Raw genomic sequence first — 27,413 nt, forward strand, 5'->3', positions numbered from 1 at the left:
CGTAGAGTGCTAAAAGGTTTAGAACAAGTAGTTTGTTATTTTGATGATCTGTGTGTGTACAACACTGATTGGCAGAGTCACATGCTCTCGTTGAGACAGGTGCTTGAGAGGTTAGGAGAATTCAATATTACTGTTAAGCCTAACAAGTTACTAATTGGGTTCCAAACTATTACATTCCTAGGCCATAAGATTGGCCAAGGCTTTCTTCAGCCTGAAAATTCTAATGTCAGTAAGATTCTGCAGCTACGGTACCCTAAAACAAAGAAGGAAACCCGATCATTATTAGGTCTGCTCAATTATTATCGCTCCTTCATTCCAAACTTTTCAAGCTTGTTGTCTCCCTTTACTGAAATTCTTAAAAAAGGGCACCCTTCTAAAGTTGCTAAGACTGTGGAGGGGGAGGTTGCATTGGAGCGTATACAAAGATACTTGACTTCTCACCCCATTTTAATGTTGCCTGATCCGGATAAATGTTTTTATCTACAGTGTGATGCTTCGGACAAGGCTGTTGCAGTTGCTGCTCTACAGTACGTGGGAAACAAATTGCATCCTGTCCGTTTCCTCAGCAGAAAATTACTCCCTCGTGAATGTAAATACAGCATAATGGAGCGTGAGTTGTTAGCATTAACATGGGGAATTAAGAAGTTGGAACACTTCTTGTATTCACGTAAGTTCATTGTTTGGACTGATCACCTGAATCTCAAGTATCTCAAGTCTGCAACCACCAATGCTCGTATTGCTAGATGGATATTATACCTTATGGACTTTGACTTTGAAATACAGCACATTAAAGGTACAGACAACTTTTGGGCTGACCCATTGTCTAGGCTGACAGTTTGAACTCACATTATTGTCTCTGTCAGAAGCATACCTGGTATTGTAACGTTTTCAGACTGTGCACGTCTCAGCAATCCAGTATGTACGTTGAACTTTTTCAACTATGATCGTCACGTCAGAGAAGTTACTACTATTACTACTACTACTATTATTATTATTGCTCAATTAAATTGACTGAACTGTTCATCTCTTTGTGTTTTAATTGTACTTTGCACAACACGCGTCGTCTCATCCAGTATTGAGAAGCATCGGAAGTCAAGTCTTAAGCTCTATATTCACAAACAATAAACAGTAGCCTACATTGTAACCTGACGTCACAAGAGAAGGAACTGGACAAGTGGAACAGATGAAGATTAGTTTAGTTATATTATTAGTTTTATTATTACATATGCATTATTATTGATGAACTTGTTTTGTTTGGAAATGGAAAGATAATTCATGTATTTTATTAATGTTGATGCATAGAAAAGAAGTATTCATTATTTCATACTTAAACTCATGGGTGTAGTTTGTTGAATTGAAACAAATTACTTGTGTAAACATAGTAAGATGTACTGTGTATTTTTGAGTAGTATTTCTTTTAACCATGTTGTACTTCAACAATGTCATTAATAATTTTTTTTAGTGTACATAATATAGACTTAGATTTTCAGGGAAAATCTAGGGGAAGTAAGGGGGAGATGTCAAGAGCGTGGGTGTGTAAGATGTGAGATTGTGTGTGTGTTTGTTTATTTTATTAGTTGGTGTGTGAATTGTTTTTATCACGGGATTTTCAAGGGGGGACAATTAGGTTTCTAGCGGTCAGTCTAGCAGTTGGAGAGCTGACCTGGTCTGAGTAGGGTGCTGGTGTTTCGTGTATTTCATAGGAGTGATATAATTGTGTGCTTTATTAAGTATTAAAGATTATCGATATTCATGAATATAAGGAGTTAGAGTTGATGTATACTAAGTGTTCGTATTTGAGTTAAGCAAGTATTGACAAGTGTAATTGAGAATCATACCCTAGATTATCGAGCCATATGTAAGTGGTAAAGAATTCACCCGAGTTCCCTTACACCAAACAAAACATGGTCGGTTTCTTACACCCTCAAAGTGAATGTGATCTTAATTGTCTTTCCAGAATAGGGCTCTAGTAACATATCTATTTAAGTATATTGTATCTGGGCTCTAGTAACATATCTATTTAAGTATATTGTATCTGGGCTCTAGTAACATATATATTTAAGTATAATCTTCTTTGTGTCAGGAGAGCATACATGCTGTTCATATTGGCCAATCTCAAAACTTCCTGACTGGAGACATGGTCCCTCCAAGAGAGAATCCGGAAAGATATCTTATATGCTGAGCTTGTGGAAGGAGTCAGGCCCAAGGGCCGCCCAAGACTAACATATAGAGATGTCTGCAAGCGAGACATGAGAGCCACAGGCATCAGCGAAAGTATGTGGGAAAACATAGCCAAAGACCGGAGTGCATGGAGACAGACTGTGCGTGCTGGGACAACCCTTGCTGAGAACAAAAGAATTGAAGCGGCCTTAATCAAGAGGGAAAAAAAAGAAAGCTGCCCTGTCCGCTAGCCCTAAATCAGAGGCATACACATGTACGAATTGTGGCAAAGTCTGCCGTTCTAGAATTGGCTTGATTAGCCACACCAGATTCTGCCCCGTCTCAAGATTAAGCCAAAACCAGTGACTCATTTGGGCGCATCTATTGCCTTTCGAGACAAAAGGAGCCATATATTTAAGTATAAAACTTTTACATAAAATTATATGATATGAAGTAACTCAGAATGAGCTCACCTGCTAATTTTTCCCATCCATTTTCAATACTAAGATGTCTGTAAATTCTCTGAAGGTCAGGTCCAATGCAACGTATATTTGCCACTCTCATATCCAGAACTTTGTCTTGAGCCACCTCAAGAAGCTGGTAGTCCATTTCATTAGAAACTTGTCTGCTTAGTACTGAAGGTGATGCACTAGGGTTCAGAACTCTGCCTAACTGTGAGGGTGACTGCTCTTCATATGTAAGTACAAACTTCACTTGAGTTTGAAGATGTTCCAACAATTCAAAAATTAATCTGGCTAATGCCTTGTTCATACCTTGATCAGATCTAACAAAATAAAAAAAAAAATTGAGATAAATTGTACAAGATTACCAGGGCATAGTATGACTGACACAGCTTAAAATTTACAGATATTATGATCTGCAGTAAATTTAATAAAAATTACAAAACTAAAATAATATTTAAAAAAAAGCAAATATTTGAAAATATTCTGACGTTGGACATGAGTGTTATAAGTAAGGTAGACAAAAAGAGAAGACACATGCTTGACCCACTAACCAACTCTATAGTGGACGAGGTGCTATATGAGAGTCAATGTGGCTTGAGAGCTGGTAGAGGTACATCCAACATGATATTTATTTTGAGATGATTACAAGAAAAATGCAGAGGGCAGAACCTCAACCTATATTTGTGGATCTCATTAAGGCTTTCAACATGGTCAGTGGCTATCTAGCGTTCCTATCCATTTTCATGCAGATTTATATGGAACAAAAAAGGCAAAAGTAGACACAATGGTGACCTGTCTGATCACTTCCCCATAGAAAGTACTGTGAACCAGGCCTGTGTAATTGCACATACAAAGACATCTATGTCAGGTTTCACTCAGTCAGCAATGTGTTCCATCTTCGTTGCCAACTGTCCCATTCCAAAACAAAGGAAATGGTTGTAACAGAGCTTCACTATGCCATTGATTGCACACTGAACATGATTTTCAGATCGAAATTAATAACGAATTTGGGTACACTTCCGCCACTTTTGGTTTAACTATGAATCTTGGAAAAAGATCATTCATGTTCCAGATTTGATTGATTTGATTGATTTTTTATTTGAGGCACATCGGCACAATTTAGGCCATGTCGTGCCTGCAGTCCCTTAAGTCATGTTCCAGAAGTCACCCAATAAAATCTACTGAGCCCTAAAGATCACTGTGAATGTGGTAGACTACTTCACATTTATGGGACGCATAGAATCAAATGATGCACCAGTAGTGCTTTTGGATGCCTTCAAGCGAGAGTTTGGCGGAATAAAGAATAAATCGCTCCGCATGCCTACAAGAAGTGGTTCTCTCAACCGTCCTATGTGGATCTGTGACATGGGTAATATGCAGAAACCAACTAAGACTTCTTGAACGCTTGAACAGCAAAGATGATGGACATATGGTGGCAAGACTGCATTACAAACAGCAATGCTTTTGCGATTGTTGGTACAGATAGTACAGAGAGACTTCTAACAGCATGACAGTTATGCTGGGCAGGGCATGTATCCCATATGGGGGACAAAGGTGTATGCTTTTTTTTTGTTAAGCAGAAGGGTGGTCAGCATAACAGAGGTACCCATGCTTAGGCACCAACTTGATTTAAATGACATACAAGAGAGCACCTGGTTGCAGGTAGCTTCAGAAGGAGACAGCTGAAGATTACTTACAAAGGCAACGGGATACACATTTGAGAAAAAAAAATCCACTACCAAGGACACATGTAGATGGCAAAAAGAGAATCTAAATTGACCACTGGAGAATAGTGGTCATGTCTGCACTGCATGTGGCAAAATATCTAGGCCGCAGCTAGGGCTGTGTAGATATGTTAAATACTGCACTCCACAAAAAAAAGCCTCTTTCGGTTTTTTACAGTTTTACATTTATAATATCTCAAAAACTAAGAGCATTATGGAAAATCAAATTTCATCTTCACTATTTTTTTTGGTTTCTATATATATATATAGAGAGAGACGATTTAAAAAACAACAGATTTTACAGTCTTGTATAGTATATACTAAGAATTATTTTTTATGGTGGGGAATTTATTTTCATAAGATATTTCTTACAAACGTTCTTGCTCAATAAAATTTCAAATAGAAAAAAAAAGTCTAAACCAATGTGTGTGTTTGTATTAAAACCTTTAGAAAAGAATGATACTATTTTTTTTTTAAATTCTTTATATAAGGGAAAACCTTATTTTATAGTTTAAAATCTCATACAAGAAATAGATCTAGAAATTCACATCTAGATCTAGCAGCCGAAGAAATAAAAACGAAATAGTTGGAGAGTTAAGAAACATTTGACCTGTGTAACTATTTGTGTGTAAAGGTAGAACTACGTACATGCCAATGTTTTTTTTTTTTTAACTTTTTATCTTGTCTGATCACTCAACATACAGCAAACACTATTGCGTAACGCGGAAGGAAAAAAAAACACGGGGTGGTCTTATCAACGACTTCACACTATAACAGACTAGGCCTACATGTGTAGGCTATATCTATCTGATCAAATTGTTAAAATCAGTCGGACACACAGTCTATATACTTTTTCGACTGGGAGGGTGTAGATTTCTTTTTCCCTTGAGTTGGTTATCCAAAATGCTATTAGTATTAGATCTATAAACCAAACAGTAGATGATTTAGACCTAGATCTCAATAAAAAATCTACAGACTAAACTCTCTTATACGCTTCTGCATCATCAAAGGTTTTAGCTATATTAAAATGGTGTACTTGATGATCCAGCAGTTAATAAATTATCATTTGCCATTAATGAAGTGATCAAAACCACTAGATTTTGACCTAAAACGCTCCAGACTCCCACTATAAACTAACAGACATTAAACAACACCATGTGACTCGGAAGAAACACGGAAGAATCACATTCCTATTATTGCATAGATCAAGAAGCTTTTGGCAAAAAAATGTTATAATCGAAATTTCCTTATGCAGCTCCGTTCAAGTGCACATAGAGGCTCCATGACTTCAACCAGCATCTTACTATACCAGTCCCTCTTCAAATGCAGACTGTGACAAACTAGTGGTTAATTGCAACTTGTTTTTTTATAATCAAAATCACATGGTCAGAAAACAAATGGATGTGCGTTTCATCCGCTAGCAGATATCGAAAAATTATACAAATTTAAAAAAAATTAAACAACAATTTTAACTAAACTTTCTTTCTTTTTGTTTTGGCCTTCATTACATATTTCTTTTTAGTTTAAAAGTTTGTAACTTTTGCCCATCACTAGTTCTAGCTAAGCAGACAATCTGAATCTAACTCTAGAGTTACTAATCATTTTTGAATGCTTTTGATTAGTTTGGTTGGACACTCTTTCTAATGTTGTTATTACAAGTCTACAATATATAATGGTGTGCAATAACAATAGATACAGAAACCAACAGTGTCGACCGGAGGTGACCTAAATACAATGTCAGTTTGTCTCTAATACAAAGTCTCTTTTAAACACAAAGTCTCTTTTTAAACACAAAGTCTCTTTTAAACACAAACTCTCATTTTCAACTTGTTAGTATATATATATAGTCGTTTGTATGCGTATTTAATGAATAATTAATGAAAAAAAGTGAAGCACAGATTTTGTAGACTCTGTAAGAAGTCTATAACAGAGATTCAATAAAGGTTAAACCAAACGAGATTTTCTATAGTGTACTATCGAAGTATGAACGTGACTTACACGTGACCAGTGAACGGGACCCACTACAATGAAGTTAAAAACATATGTCAAGTTAAAGTTCACGTTTTGGGCAATATAGTGTTAAGACTCTTTCTCTTTTAACTAGCTACGTGTAGATAAAACATCACAAACTACTCGAGAACCTGACGAAGTAACATTATTGAAAGTAGGCTACTAACAACTGATCAGTGTAAGGCCTACAATGGTATCACCGAAATACTACAAACTGTATAATTACTGAACTGACTTTATTTCTCTCCTCGTATACATTTTAAAAAAAGCTTCTGTAAACCCTGGATTCTGTTATGAATAACTAAGCAAACAATTGAAATCTAACTCAACCAAGGCGATAATAAAGTGAGTTCACTTTAGATCTACATCCTGAGGTGCTGTTGTTGCCTGGTATGGCAATCGGAGCATTAAAAATAAAAATCAACTTTATATAATCCTAAATGCTGCTGGTAAAATCATTGGCAAAAAACAAACCCCATTTGGGCAGTTGTTTGAGACATACATCTATAAAAAAAGCTAACAAGATCCTCGAAATAAAGAATCACCCTTTGTGTCAGGATTTTGTGATTTTACCATCACAAAAGAGATACAAGACACCGATAGCAAAGACAAACAGACACAAACACTCTTTTATTCCCCTGGCAATCAAATCATTACATAAGAACAATCTGATATAAACTTTGTCACAGGTAAATTATGAGTGAGTCTGGTGTGAATGTACACTTTGGTTTCTTATAGTTATAATGTTTTTTGTTTGGTGTAATGCACAAATTGTAAGACAAATTTCCATACGGACAATAAAGATGATGATTATTATTATAAGACTGGCTTCGTTTACACATGTCGGCCAATCACTCTTGGTCACTCCTACCCGCACCATCATTTCATTTTATAACAACACTGGCACTACACACCAGCTACGCCTGTTGTGATTTGTTCCCATGAATTCTATTGTTTATCATGGCTGGAACACTGCACCTCAAGTAAGCATTAATGGCTAACCACTAGAAATTGTTGATCACTTTTGTTACCTTGGCTCCATCATATCCAACAACACTCTACTGGATAAAGACACCAACAACAGGATAGCCAAGGCAATGGCCACCATGTCACGGTTGCAGAAAAGAGTCTGGGACAACGTGTTGCTGACTAGCAGTACTAAAGCCCTAGTCTACAGGACCTGTGTGTTGAACACCTTGCTGTACGGAAGTGAAACATGGTCAACCTACTCATGGCAGGAAAAAAAAGCTGAATGTCTTCCACCTCCGATGCCTAGGGCGGATCTTTAAAATAAGGTGGCAAGATAAAATAACCAATGAGGAAGTGCTACGAAGAGCACGGATTGCAGATGTCATACACAACAGAAGCAGAAAGAAGGCTGAAAATGCAACGGCGCCTGGTGATCACATATGCCCAACCTGCGATCGCAGCTGTGTATCAAGGATTGGCCTCTTTAGTCCCACAAGAAGTTGCAAAGGGAAAAGATCGTCTCCAGATCGAGACGTAAAATGCCACAGACATGGCTGGAACGTCATCCGAACATCTCATCCTCTTCGTTTTTTGTTTTTTTTTTTCATTTAATTTTTACTTTTCACTAAACGGATCACATTTGAACGATCCCCCCTATCTGACTATCATACTTTTTAGCCCGAGAATTAATGCATGTGTTACAATCAAATTAAACGGTGTCAAGAGCGGAGGGGGGGGGTAAGATGTGAGATTGTGTGTGTGTTTGTTTATTTTATTAGTTGTGAGGGTGAACTGTTTTAGCACGGGATTTTCAGAAAAAAAAGGGGGGGGGGGGGAAGAGTAAGGTTTCCTGTGTTTAGCCTAGTTAGAGAGCTGACAAGGTCTGAGTAGGGTGTTGGTGATTGTTTTTCGGTTATATTATTATTCTTGCTATGTGTGCGTACTGAATATTTGGGGGGTAATGCTATGTTGTGCCACGATACCCTTATGTAGTATATTATTGCATCTAGTCTAGGCGCCCTGGAGTATTTAATTTGGGCACATTTATTACTTTCAGTATTGATGATTTCGTATTCTATATTAAATGTGTCACTAGTTGCAATGCTGTAAATAGATTCTAATTACTGTTCTGTTGTTGAGTGTAACTTTTGTAATACTTGTACACCTATGAGGATCTACATTTGAGAATTGTACCCTTAGTACATCGAGCCAGTTGTCTATAGTAAGAACTGTACCCAAAGTTCTTTACAAACGGCACGATCTCTTTACATCTTTCTTTCTCCGGAACCACTATTTTTGTTGTAACCTGCGCATCGTAATTTCTCCGATATAGACTTTTAACTTGATGTAGAAAGACGCGCTTTAACCCCCCCCCCCCCCCCCGGTATACGTCCTGGAATTCTAGTATTATTTTTAGATTTTTTTAGATATAGATTTTCTTTTGGTCTCACATGTGTGTCCCGCGGCCTTTGTGAGTGACCTCCAGCTGTCTGGTTCTGAATCTGCCAGAAACCAGGTGCCCTCTTCTATGTCAGTTAAATGAAGTTGGTGCCTAAGCATGGGCACCTTTGTCACGCCAACCACTTTTCAGCTCCCCAAAAAAAAAAAAGAATGCCTTTGGCATATGTTCGTCCCCCATACGGTATACGTGCCCTGCCCAGCGTAACTATCGGACCATGAAAAGTCCCTCTATACTGTCCATGGGACACTTGACACTTGTTGGGTATCGGAGAGTTAGGGGACTTAGGGGAAGTGACGAGTATGTAAACAAGAAGAGAGGAAGTCAGCTAGTAAAGTTTGGTATCTGCATATAACGTTGCCGTGTATATATGTTATGTTGAAATGTTTCATACTTAAAAGGCACTTTAAACGTAAAAGGGCTTGTTTCTCCACAATATTTTTGATGCTCTTAAAGGAAGTGGAAATGACTTAAAGCAAATTAAGAATTAGTTGACTTAGGGGAAAAGAAACAATTCGCTTTAAAAATTTGGAATTTTTATTTATGCTTTCTATATAGATTTCGGAGGGGAAAGGCCGAAATACAAAGATTTGAAAGAAAGCTTGCAAAGGCCGAAATACAAAGATTTGAAAGAAAGCTTGCAAAGGCCGAAATACAAAGATTTGAAAGAAAGCTTGCAAAGGCCGAAATACAAAGATTTGAAAGAAAGCTTGCAAAGGCCGAAATACAAAGATTTGAAAGAAAGCTTGCAAAGGCCGAAATACAAAGATTTGAAAGAAAGCTTGCAAAGGCCGAAATACAAAGATTTGAAAGAAAGCTTGCAAAGGCCGAAATACAAAGATTTGAAAGAAAGCTTGCAAAGGCCGAAATACAAAGATTTGAAAGAAAGCTTGCAAAGGCCGAAATACAAAGATTTGAAAGAAAGCTTGCAAAGGCCGAAATACAAAGATTTGAAAGAAAGCTTGCAAAGGCCGAAATACAAAGATTTGAAAGAAAGCTTGCAAAGGCCGAAATACAAAGATTTGAAAGAAAGCTTGCAAAGGCCGAAATACAAAGATTTGAAAGAAAGCTTGCAAAGGCCGAAATACAAAGATTTGAAAGAAAGCTTGCAAAGGCCGAAATGCAAAGATTTGAAAGAAAGCTTGCAAAGGCCGAAATGCAAAGATTTGAAAGAAAGCTTGCAAAGGCCGAAATGCAAAGATTTGAAAGAAAGCTTGCGCTTTTTTTTCCGTGTTTTTTTTTTTTTTTTGCAAATTGCAGTGTTGAGGTTGCGAATCCGATAAAACGTCCTAGCAAGCACCTAAAAAGTGGGAAGATGAGCCCACTCCCAGACCCTCTTGGGAGAGAGAAACTACTGTATATACAATATTATCTCCAGAAAGGAACTTTTTAGTATTAATAGTAATCAAAACAATTATCTACGAAATTATTTTCGAAAAAGAAAAAAAATTTATCGAACACAAACATCCATTACTTATCCAAACTTATATGGATTCTAAACAAGTGTAAATATTGCAGAATAAAACGGGACAATTTTTGTTGTAATTTAAAGTATCTTTTCGTTTTATTACATTCTTAAAACCTTACCGAATCTCACCTTGTTGTGCTCCTCTAGGAGCAAGTGGGGAGGGGACACATGTTTTTAACGCAATGGGGAGGGGGGGGGGCGCCAGCAGTATAAGTTTCAGAAACACAGGGCTAATCTTATCTTATATAATACAGAGGTTACTTCAAAAAAGAAGATGATTACGTCCTACGCGTCATGCATTTATTCATGCATATTAACCAATGAGTTAAATTCTGCCAAGTCACTGGTTTTCCTGGCTAGCTCAGGCAACCCATTCCATGCTCTATTAGCACTAGGGAAGAAGGAGTGTTTGTACAAATTTGTCCTAGCATATGGAACGAGGAATGTGCCTTTATCTTTGTGTCTTTCAGAGTATTTTATTAAATTTTGTTTTTGTATTTGAAGATTATGGTTCAGTGTATTATGTATGATTGCTACTTTACTTTTGAGCCTTCTGTCCTGAAGGCTTTCTAAATTTAGTGATTTTACTAAAGGTGTTACTTTAGTCAAATGTGAATATTCGTTTGTTATGAATCGCACTGCTCTATTTTGTGTCTGTTCCAGTTTCTTAATGTTTTCTTGAGTTGAGGGGTCCCAAACAGAGGATGCATATTCTAGTATTGAATGAAATACCACTACATAATCAACTGTGTTTAATCCAAGAGATTCGATACTGAATAAAACAAAACAATCACAGCAACACCTTTCAAACTGACTTACCAAGAAAATATCACAAGTGGCTAAACCAATGTTACACACACTGACGTTTTGAATGTAACCCTAAGCTAGAAAAGTTACATCTAGAACTGTGTGTGTGTGTACATATCAACGAGTAGCTCCATAGCAGGACTAGGATCAATGGGACGGACGGAATATATTCACCAGTGACCTACATTACATTATTATGCCATCAAGTGAGCGATTGTGGATGTCGTCTGCGAGACGAGTGTGTGTTAGAGAAAGAGAGGGAGGCGTCAGGCTGAAATGTGACACATCACCACCCGCCCCCCCCCCCCCCCCAAAAAAAAAAGGAGGCGGGGCTAACTTTGAGAGCAAAGAGAGTGTAAATGGGAATAGAACTAGACTAGAGAGACAGAGATAGAAGAATTAGTTAAAGGTTTAAAAAAAAAAAAAAAGCAAGGAAAGCAAATAGAAAAAGATAGGAAGAGAGAGAAACGAATAGAGAGAAACGAATAGAGAGAACTGTGAGATTTTCCCAACACTACACGCCTCAACAAGGACAGCCCCAACAAAGTACACACACACACACATACACATCTTAGCTCGCAAGACTTTTTCAGTGAAGTCAATGAATTCTAAGAATATGCTGATGACGTGTATTATTAGCCTGCGTGTCAAAGGTCATCTCGTCATTTCGTGGTGTTGTTGTTGTTTTTTAAATACTTATTTAAACCAAGATTGAACTTATTACAGAAGCACGTAATATTTAAAAAAAAAAAAAAAAGATTTGGCAGAACTAAAACTATTTTCAAAAACAGACTGAACAAAAAAAAATCTATGAAAACTAGCAGGCCCTTTCACTCATGGTTGAACGTTAAAAGATCTAGTTCTACGTATGTGGGCATTGAAAGTTTGCTATTTAGGTATATCCATTGTAAAACGGTATCTTCACTGTAAGTCTTTGTCGACTGACAAATCAGGCCAAGTATATCCATTCAAGCCCATATTAAAGTGGGGAGACTTCTAAATGTTTTTTTTTTTTTTTATAGCAAACCATTTAAGATCTCACGTTTAGGAGAAAAAAAGAGGGGCCATGTTGATGAACTAAAGTATGCAGCCGGTAACAAAATTTTGTTCTCCAAATCCGATAAAAAAAATACCAGGGGTTCTCAACCTGTGAGTCGCGACCACTTTGGGGGTCGAATGACCATTAGCCAGGGGTCTCCTACGACCATCGAAAATTTTTTTTTTTTCTTATTTTGCAATTTTTTAATCGGATTTTTTTTTCTAATGTGTTGTAACAAGCATATTTGTACCATAGTGGATATATATTTACATAAGTGTCAATCGACACTTAAATGGGACATTACTGAAATTACATTTTTACCAAACAAATTATGAAACGATCGTCAAGCTTCAATTTAAAAAAAAAGTGGGGGTGACAAATATAAACAAGGACATACTGCCAGAGGATCCAGGGGGGCACTTTTAGTGAATGTATCCTCCTTGTTTGAAAGTATACATGTTTTTTTTTTTATTGGTTCTTCATTGTTATTGTATATTTGTCCTTCACAACTAGATGCTGCAGACCACATCTCCGTTGTTGCAGAGTACATTTTGCAACAAATGAATTGACTGCCCAACAGTGCATCGAAACACCGTTGCGGGATCAAACATTTCTTCAGCGAATATCTAATCACCTCAAGAATATGCTTATCATATTACAGTCTTCTTGGCGAATATCTATCTAATCACCTCAAGAATATGCTTATCATATTACAGCCAATGGAAATAAATTCATTATGGAACAACTCATGAATACGCACTTCGAACAAAGAAAAGTTAATCAAAGAAAAGAGAATGACGATTTTCTTTTTTTTCGGTAGAGTTTTACTTCAATAGTTCAAGCAGGAATTCAGAGACCCCGATGCGACATTTGTAATGAAGTTCTCTCTGCCGTATGTATAGAGGTCGAACAAAGTTCGAGCTTTGCCGATAACGACATCCAGTAGTTAAGTTTTGTACCCTGATGAAACTCAGACTTGACTCAGATGGCAAGTACCATAATTAAAACATATCAGCCTTTGAAGCTTCTTATTTTTGGTGGCTCTCAGAATCGCCAGAGTTCTGAAACCTCACACTATTACCAAGGAGTTATTGTCGGTGGCCAAAGACATTGCTCATTATGACTGGAGCCAAATTGATTAATAAATTTAGTGCAATTTTCACACCTAATGACACTGTTCACAACAGATTAGTTGACAAGTCTTCTGATGTTAAAGAAATGATGTCTGCTTCTTTTAAAATATTCAGCATCCAGCTTGATGAATCCACAGGCGAATTGCTGACAATTACTAGTTCCGGTATACTTAAGATATATACATAATGACGATTTTAAACAGCCTCTACAGCGCGTGATGTAACCGACAAAGTTAGTTAAATTTGAAAAAGTAAAAGACCTCATGGAAAAATATTTGTGGTGTCTGGACATATGGTGCTGTAAGTATGCTTGGATGTCGGTCTGGATGTCAATGTTTGGTACAGAATGATTTACCATAATAAGAATCCATTTTAACTCATTGCATGATTCATCGACATATGTTAGCAACGTCAATAGCAATGCATGTATGTATTTCTCTTCAATGTCAGTTACACATTTATGGATCAACTGTTTGTAGTCATTCTGTTGTACATGAGATTTTGTCGAGACTTCCTCTTCTATTTCCAAACACTGCATCTTTGTGAAACATGTTTTTTTTTTCTACCTGTTAGTTATCAAGTCTAAATACATAAATAAACTTGATGTCAAAATAAAACCCAGCTCAACCTTCGCACTAACTTTGGCGTGTTAGAAAACACTGTGGCCACGTTGTCCATGATAAGTAATACTTTTTACATTGTAAAACAAGTATGTAACGTGAATGTAATGAACACGCAATGAAAAGTAAATACATACAAATAATAAAATCTGCTTTTTTTTAAAATGTAAGCACTCATTTATTTTACACTCAATAAATATGATATGTTTCTAACAATTTAATTCACATCAAGGTTTTTAGTTCTATACATTTTTGATCACCAGTTTATAACATTTGCTAAATCACATTTACCCAGACTCGAGTCTAGACCAGGGGTTCTCAACCTGTGGGTCGCGACCCCCTTGGGAGTCGATTTTGACGATTTGCCAGGGGTCGCCAAAGACCATTGAAAAAATGGATAGTTATTGTCTATTCTTCTAATGCTGTGTGCGGGGGGGGGGGGGGGTCGCGGCTAAGTGGGGGATTGTAAAAGGTTGAGAACCGCTGGTCTAGACCGATGACACATTTTTTTTTTATAGTTAGGGGTCGCCACCTAGTGAAAAATTGTATTAAGGGGTGGCGGAGCTAAAAAGGTTGAGAACCGCTGCAATATACTCAGGGGTGTAATGTAGAGTGTGTGAGAGTTTCTGATAAAACTAGGAGGTGATCTGTCGTAAATTAATAGGAGGTGATCTGTCGTAAATTAATAGGAGGTGATCTGTCGTAAATTAATAGGAGGTGATCTGTCGTAAATTAATAGGAGGTGATCTGTCGTAAATTAATAGGAGGTGATCTGTCGTAAATTAATAGGAGGTGATCTGTCGTAAATTAATAGGAGGTGATCTGTCGTAAATTAATAGGAGGTGATCTGTCGTAAATTAATAGGAGGTGATCTGTCGTAAATTAATAGGAGGTGATCTGTCGTAAATTAAGTTCATAAATACAAGGCGTGGAAGTTGAAGGGCAGACGACATGCATTTTTACTGAGCTCTACTGCAGACAAGGAAAAATGGAGGGATTTGATTACGCGAACTGTCCCAAACATCACTAGGTGAAGGGACAGATGAGAAAGATAACTTGATCTAATTATTTCACTTGTATTTATACACATGTCTACCTTCCATGAGTACAAGGGATATACAATTTTGTTTTAAAAAAGAAGCTTATCCGTGTTTATTGTAAGTTCTACATGAAGAATTGAATACACCTACATCGGCTTAGTTGAACTACCTGTTTAGAGCTACAAACCAACGCCCGAGTCTCAACACTCAGCAATATTCACAGAGCAAAGAGCTGGTTCGGTCCTCTGGAAAGACATAGGACTCACTTTCAAAAGTCAACCTTCAAGGTACAGTGGAGGGAAAACCAAAAAAAAAAAGTGTCCAAAGAAAAGCTGGCAGGACAACCTGAAAGAAAGGACTGGTCTATCTCTTGAGACAGCTGTTGACTGGAAAGAGTGGAAGGATTTAGTTTACGTGAACTTTGAGGGTTCCAACTCCCATGGCTTACAACGTGACGCTTATAGATAGCAAATAGTCAAACAACGGGTAACGAACCTGCCCCCCCCCCCTTTTTTTTTTAATCAGGTTACCTCGGTGAGCTTTTATTTATTTATTTTTGCCGAGGTGGGGATGGAGGTGAGGATGAAAGAGAGGCCTGCTTTCCCAGTCCGCCACTCTGTTCTACAAGGGGGGGGGGGCATAAAAAAAGCATTGGAGTGGCGGAATATGAAGACATTCCCCGTAGTAAAGGCGGTCTTTGGCCGCTTGTAGCGAGCGGGATGTTCCGGAGGACGTTACGCATAAGACACGACCCAATCGTTGTAATGATCGCTGGCATTATGGAATGTTCAGACAGGACTTGGGGTGAAGAGCTCCCGATCCACGCCTGTCTGTCAAGAGAAATCGTTTTTTTAACAGTCAACGGGATAAAGGGGAGGCATAAACGCTCCGATTCCATAATGGACTTGTTTCAAAGTTACCATACCGCCACAGCACTCCAGTGTGAAGCCAATGCTGGCATCATCGTTGCTGTTGCAGACCTCAAGTTGCTGCTGCAGACCTCAAGTTGCTGCTACACTGCATGACGCTGTGTCTTCTCAAAAGATGTCAGACTCATAGAGCGTTCAGGAATTAAAACACTTTGCTTCTCACCTCTTGGACTGTGATTGTGTTGTGGTATTAGTGGTGGTATGGTGCTATCACTATGTTTGACATTTTTAATCTGCCTCACCAACGTTCCTCTAGACAACTCCCAAGATATGGATACATCAGAATGGACCTCATTCACCAACCGTAAACAAACATCATTTAGTCACGTGATCTTATTGATAAAACAACGAAAAAAAAACTGTCGCGTGACAACCATCCTGAATTAAACATGAGATCGTAAATTATACAGAAGAGATAGGGCACCACGTGGCTAAATGTTGTTTGTTTACGATTGGGGAATGAGGTCCATTCTGTTTATCTTGTCTGTACCGGTGACCTTCTTCTGTTATTTCTTGGCCGTAGTGTAATGAAAATGGGTTACGTTAAACTCTTAACCTTTGAACCCGCAAGCTCGATTTGACGTTGGTTTAGACCTGACTAAGAGTATAACACACTTGTGCAGCACACGTATACCATTATACACACAGACCGCGCTATTTTTTCGGAAATTTCCACGCTATTTGGTCAGTCAACCATAAACAAATATAAATGACTCCATCATTCCTTGTAATAGAAATTTTGTTATTCAATATTTTATTTGCTGACCTCATAAAGATTGTTGTGCTATGCACAATCCAATGTGCCAGCGACTGAATGAAAATAGTTGTTAGAAAAAAGTTGACTTCTATCACTAATACACTCCACGATCAGGGCGCCCATGCTACCGGAAAGGGGGTGGGGGGGTAGAAAACTGTGTGTCCTCTAAGACTGTTTAAGCAATAGCACATTCACTTCTAGGAAGGAGCTTGGGGCAGGCAGCAAGAAACTTTCCTATTGATAGTTGACACATACGGAGTGTGACTCATAATGGACCTCATTCACCAATGGACCTCATTCACCAATCGTTTTATTGGTGAATGAGGTCCATTGTAAACAAACAACATTTAGTCACGTGATCTTATTGATAAAACAACGGGAAAAACTGTCACGTGACAACCATCATGAATTAAACATGAGATCGTAAATTATATAGAAGAGATAGAGAGAGCACCACGTGTTAAATGTTGGTGTTAAATGTTGTTTGTTTACGATTGGTGAATGAGGTCCATTAGTGTTTGTCCAAATATTTTCCACAAATAAACTTCTTCTAGCTAGCTTTATTGCTGCTGAGCTGAATCAGCTCTTTTGCAGACTGTGCCAAGGAAAAATAGTGTGCTGCCTTCTTCAGCTGTTAAGCACTGCCATACAGGGTGTTGGTTATGTTGGGCTGTAGTGGAAGTAGGATCTGCCTAAGGTGGATTAGGAAGGGGCATTCAAAGAGAATATGGTTTACGGTGTCTACAAAGGGGGAGTTGTGTGGAATTCCAATGGACTGTCAATGCCGGGGGGTGAAAGTGGGGATAAGCTCCCACTTTCCAAAAATGCTTCCAAGGCTTGCGTCTCTAAATGCCTCTGACAGTCAAATCCAGCTCCTGGCCTTCACCTGTGATTTTCCCAAAAATCCAGCGGAACCAGTTCTTACAAACTGACAGGAGAAGGGATGAAAGGCGGAACACTGGCGCCTCAAAACCAGTTTAGCTTCAAAACCAGCTTAGCTTCAAAACCAGTTTAGCTTCAAAACCAGTTTAGCCTCAAAACCAGTTTAGCCTCAAAACCAGTTTAGCTTCAAAACCAGTTTAGCTTCAAAACCAGTTTAGCTTCAAAACCAGTTTAGCTTCAAAACCAGTTTAGCCTCAAAACCAGTTTAGCTTCAAAACCAGTTTAGCTTCAAAACCAGTTTAGCTTCAAAACCAGTTTAGCCTCAAAACCAGTTTAGCTTCGTGTTGATGGGACATGTCAGCCTGAATAACGCAACCCATCTAGGAGAAGGAAAACTCTGACTCCAAACTTCCACTTTGTGGCGGGGTATCAGGGTTTGGAAATGACCAAGAGTAATAAATAACCCCACTGCCTTTCCACTTGCATTTCACTAAGCAAATAATAGTGGACCTTCCCCTCTCTATGTGCTTTTTGACGGAGGTCTGGACTGCACTGCTCCATAAAGAGGTCTATGTCTCACTACACTCTACCACTACTGGATACAAAACCCATCATGACATTTATTTTCTGGAACTGGTGAATGTGATAGCATGAAGGGGCCTGGATCCAGGATGTGACGATTCCACAGGGGCATACCCAGGGCACAAGTCGACCTTAAGCTTTCTACTGCAAAATAGTTTCATTTGGAGACCTCTGTGGAGGGCGGAGAATGGACCATTGGCCAACCCCACCTTGTCCCATGGATACTCCAGTTACAGTTTTTAGACCCAGAATTTTTTTTTTTTACCTCAGTATTGGAGCAAATTGCCAAGACCGAAATCTTCCAATGGGGAGGATTATATATATATATAAAAAAAAAAGCCTGAGGAAAAACCCAGCCTGCACAAATGAACTAACAGTAGTGTCTAATTAGAGTTCAAACTGAGTATTAATATAACTATAGACCTCACTGAAAATGGTTTTTTTTTTTGTGTATTATAGAAAGGAAATTAATGTATACTTTAAACTAGTGTGTGTGTGTGTGTCTCTTACCTTGGTCTATAAACAACCAACTGTCTGTCTGGCTTTATAAAGTTCAAATAAAACTCCAATCCATTTATATCAAAGTGTGCAGTCATCTGACTGACCATAGTAAATGTATGACAGTCTTGACTTTGACTCAGTGTGCTGATCAAGTCATAGAAGAAAGGTACTGATAAATCCTCTGGAACAAAAATGCAAATAGTCGCTAAATATTGCATCACTTTGGCCTAATTAACACAGACACACATAATACAAATACTCTGAAAAGAAATCAATGACTGCAAATCCTGGTTTGAAATCTAACCTTTTTTTTTTATTTGAGGTTATAGCTTGGGCAGTGGTTAAATACACTATACGGTCTTTGCTAAGATATAAGCTTCCAAATGATTGATAAAACTGCCTCGATTTATATATAAGTCTCTTCTTTCTTCTTTTTCTTCTTCATCGTTCTCATTGTTATGTTGGAGTGTTCATATGACTAGACCAATACATGAGATGAACTGCGCAGTGGTTTCCAAATCAAGGAGCTCTCCATATAGTTTTCTTTCTATTGGGGGTCTCTTCTTTGAATTGAAAGATATGAGGAATGAAGATTTCCTGTGGCTATGCAGTCCATGCTGTCATCTACATATTTCGCCATGCATACTAACACATTACAGTTTGCTTTATATATCAGTTGTTTTCAATTTCTTTCTAGGTCAAACTACTAATGAACTAGATTTTTCTACAAAAAGGAATCTCATATGTTGGTAATGTGTATTTTGCGAAAAACTAATGCTGAAAGCAATATTTTTAGCCATTTGCATTTGAAATAACAACAAGAAAAACATTTATATTTATATGAAGTGCTATTGTATCAATTAGTTTGAATCAGTCATGTCATTAAATTTGTAATAAATCTAGACCAGTGGTTCCCAAACTTTTTTGTCTCGTAGACCCCTTGCCATATTTTCTGGTTTTCCGTAGTCTCCTTACTTAAGTTATATTGAATTTTTGAAAGTTCATCAATTTCAAATTACACATTTTGTGTAACATAACTTCTAACCAGTGATATGAGGAGTGAAAAGGTAATTTAAAACTACATTTTAAGTTGAATTAATTTTTTTTAAAATAAATTTATTAGCAAAATTCAAATTTAAACCCATTATATAACAGTTAATACGTATAGCATACAATCACTAAACACATTGAAAACTGTTTATTTTTAAAGGTTTGCAAGCTCACCATCAAAATTAAAGTCACGACATGCTGAATTAAGATTCTTCATTGTAGACCCCCATGCACATCTCATAGACCCCCAATTTCCTTTTTAAACTTTCGTAGACCCCTTGGAAGTCTTTGTAGACCCCTTGGGGTCTGTATAGACCACTTTGGGAATCACTGATCTAGACCAACAACAACAAATCCGTGCGATTAATATGAGAAAGTGTGAAGAGGGAAATATTTCTGGACAATAATGATGCATGCGTCTTCAGTTTAAAAATGTGACTAAATGCAATTAAATTATCTTCAACTAAAATTTACCTGAAGCTTCCAGTGTAAAATATTTGCTATAAGCATCGGGAGGCACAAATGGAATATCTTCCAGAAACAAAGGAAACAATAAGTTCTGCATCTCATCATTAAATCCAGAGTCACTTGTAGGTGAAGATCCGCACGGTTTCATGGGTATGATCAACCTTAAAAATTCCATGCAGGCAACAAATTTGTGACTGTCGTCGGTGCACTGTGCTGCTATATCCATTAGATCCGACCTACAAAAATATGAGCTTCATTTAAAATTTTAACAATCGAATTCTTACACCTCTAATAGTATTATGGGAAGTGGTTAAAATTTGATTTCTTAAACATACAGCTACAATTCTCAATTCTGAACGAACATACAAATCATGTAAAATAGAAACAATAATGATGTTGTTGTTTTTTAATCCAGATTTTAAGATGTCTTTTGAATTCATCCAGCTTAAAAGTGTGTTCAGAATCAGATCCTAATTGGAGAATGACAACCTTCTAAACGAAACTGAATGTGAACCTTGAACATCTAGATGAGGACATTAAGTCTGCGGTATACAATTAGCAATATTTTGTTTATATATATAGCTTAGTAATCTCAATAAAGCTTAACAATCTCAGCTTCCTAACAACTACTTCATCAATATGCACTTTCAAAATTGTGTTTCACTTTTTGATTGGTACAACAATCTCTGAATAACAAGTAAATTAAAAATTAAAACTTTACCTTGTGGCCATTCCAGTAATACATAACTTCCAGTTCATATTTTGATCAGCCATTGATGTACGATATGTCTCCATACATTTAGCCAAATTTGATAAACTTGTAAACAATTTGACAGGAAGAATGTACTCTACTCCACAATTATTGCCACCTAGAACAATCAGTTAACTAGAGTTGTAAAATGTGAAACCATAATATAAAAAAACTTTTTGAATTTTATGTAATCATAAAATAAAACAATATTCTTTTCTTTACAGCTGAACAATGACTGAAATTGAAATGAACCATAAATTCGTATATTTACAAAAAATTTTAAAGAAACCTCTAGAGATATTATGTTGAGAAAGAATGTTACTACAGAGAGTGTCAACAAATGTCATGAACATAAACAGTCTCTACCATTTCCTACCTGTCACAATTAGATTCCCTGTGTCGGTCAGGTCTTGCAGTGTCTGCAGCTTATGTTTGGACATTTCTTGATCTCGATCTTCCAGTAGTTTTACCAGCTGGTCCAAGGTTATTGTAAGTGACTCGAAAGATAATAACAGATCCAATGCCAGGATTGTTGAAGTGGTAACATTCTGTTGTTTAGTTACTTGAGATAGTACTTGGTAAAGCTCTGTTCTGGCCTGTAAAATAGCTTTATAATTGTCGCTAGCTGTCGAAAGAACTACAGGCAAGGGCAAGTATTTATCTGGCAATGTATAGAACAGTGTTTGGATCTCTTCCTTTCTTATGATCTCAGAACCTTGAGAAAGACCATACACATATACATTTTTATTTTCCCAAGAAGTATTAGCTTTAACTGTCTGGACCAAGCTCTTCAGTCTTACAAGTTCAACATTGCTGCACTGTGACAGGCGGTTGGTGTCAAATGTTAGAACAAACACTGAGAGAGGTGTAAACATCCAGCTACAACAAAGATGAAAGAAACTGTCTTCAGGAACACAAAACAGCTCTATGTTGATACACTCTTCAGAACCCTCAGTCATCAAATAGGAGAAAGACTCAATGTTTCCACAAGTCACAAATCCATCTCGAAATCGTTTCATTGATAAATGAAGACAGCAGGGCTTTGACTCAGCAGGCAAATCAAGACCAAACATATGATGGACAAACTCTTTCATGGCATGACCAATAACAAACATTCGGACTTGAGGAAGTTTATGGATATTAATTCTTGGAACTCGTCTGTAAAAAACAAAGTCAAAAGTTACTTCAAATCATTTTGTGAATAATGATCTTTCTTGTACTCTACATGATTAAGTGAACTATAAGCTAGGACAATCCTCATAATCTATATGTACTGGGACAGAGCTGCAATGACTAGCACAAAGTTACATCAAGGAGGAAAATGGTGAATTCTGAGAATGATGGACTATCATAAGACAAAATGGTAGGGCATACAATTTTAACTATCAAAAGAGAACTATAGGTAAATATAGAGACCAAATATATGAAGACCAGCAGTTTAAACCCTTGCCATTAATAAATGTCCCAACAATAAAGCCATGGCTGACCAATGACTTCTCAATGGGAGCATTACAGTATGTGTGGCATATCTATTCCCACTTAGATGTGTCGTATATACAGGAAAAGAATATGGTGGAACTAGTCAATAAATCGATAAATCAAATTTCAATAGATTTAAATAAAAATGGATGATCTAAACACAAATTTTGACTTCTTCAAGTGCAGTATTTAAATGCAATAAAAGTTCAATTGTTGAAATAACTAAATACTGATATTAACCGATTCACTTTTTAAAATAAGCACCTCTTTTTAAATTTCTTGTTGTAACATAGGAATCTCAAACAAGAATGCACGCAATAGAACAGTGTACAAGAATAGATTTTTGGGAAAGACAGAAGTGGTTTCCACCAATTGTGTTGACTTCAACAAGAAAGTGTAAACAAGTGATAGAAAGCAGTGTATTGTTTATTGGTTATTTCTTTTTTTTTTTATTTACAGTAATACTCATGATTAAGTGAGTTTTATTCTACACCCTTTCATTTAGGTTCTTTGGTTGACATGTTTGCTAGGTTACACCAGTATGATCTGGATATGATTCGAGTATTGGAAAAAATCTTTATCTACTACTAACTCATATCTGACAGTAACAAAAAGCTCAGAGTAAAAAACTTTAAATGAGAACCATCAGAACCATTCTAAAATTGAACACACATTTCCAAAACATGTCCAAAACTAAAATCGGGTTGTAGAGGGTTGTAAAATATTTGTTCAAAAACAAAAATCAACCTCTTTTTTCATCTTTCTGACATATTGAGCATTACAGCAAAAGTTTTCAAAAAGTATCAGGAATATTACAGTAAATAGTATTGAGCCTCTAGATATAACATTAGATTACTTATTTTGTTTTATTTCCACACAACAGTGAAAAGTTAAAATTTTTGCTTGTGCATAATGAATAAAAAAATATATTTAAAAAATTGCCAGACAATCAGATGTGTATAAGTATTCAAGTCAGGCCAGTATATCTATACATGACAAAATAAAAATTGGTATCTAGTGATTAATGTGAGACATTTAAAAAAATTATGAAATGTATTGATCACAACTTACCGAGGCACTACAGGTGGCAATGGTATGTTTTCATAATCAGAGGGTGCATGCCAAAATAGAGTAGAGGGACTTTCTGGTGATCTTGGCTGTTGAATACCAGGGAATTCAAGAAACTAGAAAAATATGTAACAAATGCATCATGTGATATATATATATATTGTTATACAAATGTTCTATAGACTAGAATATGCAATGAGCTAAATTATTACTACTGTTTAAACTCACATCTACATTCAACTCCATAGATTTGGAAAGTTGAGCAATATATTTGTTGGCAGTTTGAGACAAGGCATACGGGCGCTGTATTTGCAACTTGACTGAGTTCATTTTTTTAAAGCTGATTTCTGACAACTGAATACAAAAAAAAAAAAAAAAAAAAAAAAAAAAAAAAAAAAAGAAATACAGGCCTTGCTTGTTCCATAAATGTATAGTCATATGAAAAAAAAAAAAAAAAAGATTAAAGTCACATTTTAAGTATTCTTTTAGGTCTATTCTATTTTGCTTATTTTCAAATATTCATTGTTAATTTAATAACTCCTGAGTCATTGATTGTTTTCAAAATGTTTAATACATTCATAATTTGGAAGAGAGGATTTATTATTAATGACAATAGTGAAGAATTTCTTTCCTTCCATACAATGAAAACTATTAAAGCACTTCTAAAAAATGATTTTAACATTTTCCATGCAACATCTGTTCCAGTGAGGAATTTTAACATTTACTTCTATAAATATGATTTTCTATTAATGAGCAATTAGTCATCAACATTTGCATCAAGCTCTACATTTGTTTCTTTTTACTAACAAAGGGCACAAGATTCTACTGGTTTATCTTTCTAGCAGAAAGTCAATGATTTATTAATACAAACAGTTGCTTAGCCTCCCACGTCTTTGATAGGTTTGATACATTCTCTCCTCTCAACAACGAGGAAAGAGTTTCGGCATTATCGTACTTAACCACCATGCCTAGTACTAAACACTTGTTATTTGTTAAAGTAAATGTATAAACAGTTGTAAATGTATTCATCAACCTCATTAACTAGTCACCAGTGAACCCAATTCACAAGCATCAATATGACCATGTGTATATACACATACATACATATCTTATATAATCTTCTTATCTTATATAATACAGACGTTACTTCAAAAAAGATGATTACGTCCTACGCATCATGCATTTAGTCATGCATATTAACCAATGACATATAAAATGTTTACCTTGTTTTGTGACTGAATGGGTATCTGATTGACAGATAGTATCAGGTCTCCAGTCCTTAGGCCACACTGGGCAGCAAGTCCATTCTGGTCAACAGTTTTCACAAGATAATAAAAATCTTTGCCCTCAGTCTGAAGAAATCAAACAGATTACTTGAGCTTGGTCAACTTCTTGGCTTATGCTTTTATCTTAAAGTCAAGTAACTAATCCTAACCAATACTGGCACTAAATCAACCTGTCTCAAGGTCAAGTTGTGACTTAGACTAATTCAAGTCAAATTTTCTGTTATTTCTATAATTCAAACTCAATTCAATCTATTTTATTTAACCAATTGTAGAAAGAAATGAGAAAAATATGTAACAAATACAAATTTCTATATTTACTAGGTATGCAAAGAGCTGAATTATTACTAAATTTTAAGTTTTAATTGGTCTAATTCAACTTATTTTAAAGTCCTTGAAAGTCTATACGCTGTTTTTGTGTCTTTATTTTGGTCTTAATAGAAGTTATGAATAGTTTTTTTGAAAGCCACAATTAAATCAGACTGTGTATGTAGATTTTAGTACAAATTATTTGGAACATGAAGCTGCCAACTGCTTAGTTCTATTGGGTAAGGGGGACAAGTTCTATTAGGCTGATTGATTTTTGATTTGAGGCACATCGGCACAATTTAGGCCATTTAATTGATGGATAATGACTTTAAATAGTGCATTGGGTTATATTTTTTTCGACCAATTATACAATAAGCATGTGAATCATCACAACTAGGTACAACTAGACTTTCTATTAGCCTGGTATAACTTATTGTCATTACTTGTTCATCAATAGGACACATTTTTAATGCACAAAACTGACTCTAGTTTAACTGTTAAATGCTATTAAAAATAGAAAATGAAATCATATACTGTATGATTCGTGATAGATTTGCAGCTACACAATAATGTTAACTAGACTCACATGTTGTTTAGCTTTGGGTGTGAAGCCAAATGATTCGCCTGATCTTTTGTCCAAAGTGATTTTCCGTACTTCAGCATGCCAGATAACATGTTGTGGGATTTTCAGTATGCAGCGATGCCAGAGGCAGCTGTTTTCATCACAGGATATTTTGAGACAAGGTGGTACAGGCCAGAGTCCATTATGTGAGCCAGTGTCCTGATTGTTGTGTACTTTGGAGACATCATCATTCATTGTGACTTTAATATCGGTGACAGACATACTTCTCAGATCCATAGAGAGCTCTTCACTTTCTGGTTCATATCATCAAAATATATAAATACAACATATATTACTTTTGTGCTACAAACGTTTAATACTTTCTAATCAATGACAGTCTAACAGGCCCATTACACCAAATGTTTAGACAATGGTATTAAAGTTTCTAATGTATTTTCTTTTCCAATCATTCATTGTTTCACCAATAACCTTCTTATATGTATTTACACTGAAGTTTAAATAAACTAATGACAAAAGGTAGTTTAAAAAATTAAATATATAGATGCTGTACAGCATCTGATTAGGACTGTCATCATAGAATTCCAAGCTTGAAGAGGCTGAGAATAAGTATTTGATTCCTAGCTAATTGGGAATAGATTAGCACACTATTCCTTAGTTTTTCCTTCTTTATGTTTTCTTGAGTTTAGGGGTCCCCAAAAAGGACACATAATCTAAATTTGGCCTAACCAAGGTTAATTAATTAACATTTTAGTTTTATGTTCTTGTTTGATTTACACAAATTTCTTTTAATAAACTCTATACCTTTGTTTTGATTTTTTTCAATAATGATGTCAATATGGGGATTCTATGATAATTGTTAATTTATTATAACACCTAGATCTAGATATTTTGAGTTTTTAGTCTGTGTAACTGGTTTACTGTGAATAAGATAAAAGTAGTTTTTAATTGTTTTAGCTTTTGCTACTCTTAATAATTGACATGCTCCAATTTAATTACTAAACCTAAATTTCTGTAATTCTTCTAATTCTCTGTAATATTTCAATATCTTACAAGTGTTGTTAGCATTGTTCTATTTTTTTATATATTATGCAATCATTAATGCAAATAATCTAATTTTTGTTCCTGAACTAATGCAATTTGTAGATCAATTAGAAAGAGTAGAAGGCCCAAGTCTGTACACCTGAGTTTAATGTTATTGGTGTTGATTAGGAGCCATTTATTATTACAGTTTGTCATCTCTCTATTAGGAAATCTTGAATCCATTGCTTTAATGGACCAGTTATACTGAAATATGACCAATTATACCAAAATATTTTAATTTTCTAAGCAAGCTTTGGTGGTGAATTTTGTCAAATATCTTAGAAAAGTCTAATAAAATGAATTGCTCAATACATTCTAATCCTTGAGGGAAAATCATCAATTAGTCCTATTAGTTGAGTTTAACATGAAACAGGGCCAGCCTTAGGGCATTGCAGCCTATGCATGTAGCAAAGTCATACAGTGTTATAATAATAATTCTGTTTCCTACATAGCAAGAATTTTAGAATTACCAAATGTTTCAACCTATCTTTGAGAATTGTTGACCTCAAGTAATTTTTCATTAGTTTGAGGCCTGAGAAGCTTCTTTTACCAGATTGCACAATTAGGGCTAATGCATAATACCGTTTTTATTTATGGCGCATAGGATTGGCGTTTCCATATTGAATGACACCCCAAAATGTCAATTTTTATCTATATATTCAGTATATTTTAAGGACTTTTTCATATCTTTTGCAATTTCGGGAGATTTCCAGGAGCTCCTGGTAAATCAACAGGAGGGCGCAGGAAATCTGTTTTAAGTTATGTTATAAAATGGTTTAATTTAATAATTTATACACC

At 36.1% G+C, this 27,413-nt stretch overlaps 1 protein-coding gene across 2 annotated transcripts in view; it reads right to left on the reverse strand.

Annotated features, from left to right (window-relative positions):
• The window catches only part of LOC106078747 (uncharacterized), a 36,722-nt gene that overhangs the window by 7,051 nt on the left and 2,258 nt on the right, over positions 1 to 27,413 (reverse strand). Inside the window, exons 2-10 of one of the 2 annotated variants that reach the window (XM_056025899.1) lie at positions 25,539 to 25,828; positions 24,584 to 24,712; positions 23,589 to 23,714; positions 23,364 to 23,449; positions 21,190 to 21,971; positions 20,784 to 20,931; positions 20,069 to 20,298; positions 18,554 to 18,725; positions 2,634 to 2,944 (exon numbers count right to left, since the gene is read on the reverse strand). In XM_056025899.1, the coding sequence (XP_055881874.1) occupies positions 2,634 to 2,944; positions 18,554 to 18,725; positions 20,069 to 20,298; positions 20,784 to 20,931; positions 21,190 to 21,971; positions 23,364 to 23,449; positions 23,589 to 23,714; positions 24,584 to 24,712; positions 25,539 to 25,811 (2,257 nt within the window). In that variant the 5' untranslated portion in view covers positions 25,812 to 25,828. Of the gene's footprint in view, positions 1 to 2,633; positions 2,945 to 18,553; positions 18,726 to 20,068; positions 20,299 to 20,783; positions 20,932 to 21,189; positions 21,972 to 23,363; positions 23,477 to 23,588; positions 23,715 to 24,583; positions 24,713 to 25,538; positions 25,829 to 27,413 lie in introns of both variants that reach the window. The other variant, XM_056025898.1, reaches the window with a different exon arrangement.

The sequence above is a fragment of the Biomphalaria glabrata genome, chromosome 4 (genome assembly GCF_947242115.1).
Source record: "Biomphalaria glabrata chromosome 4, xgBioGlab47.1, whole genome shotgun sequence".
Classification (NCBI taxonomy): Eukaryota; Metazoa; Mollusca; class Gastropoda; family Planorbidae; genus Biomphalaria; species Biomphalaria glabrata.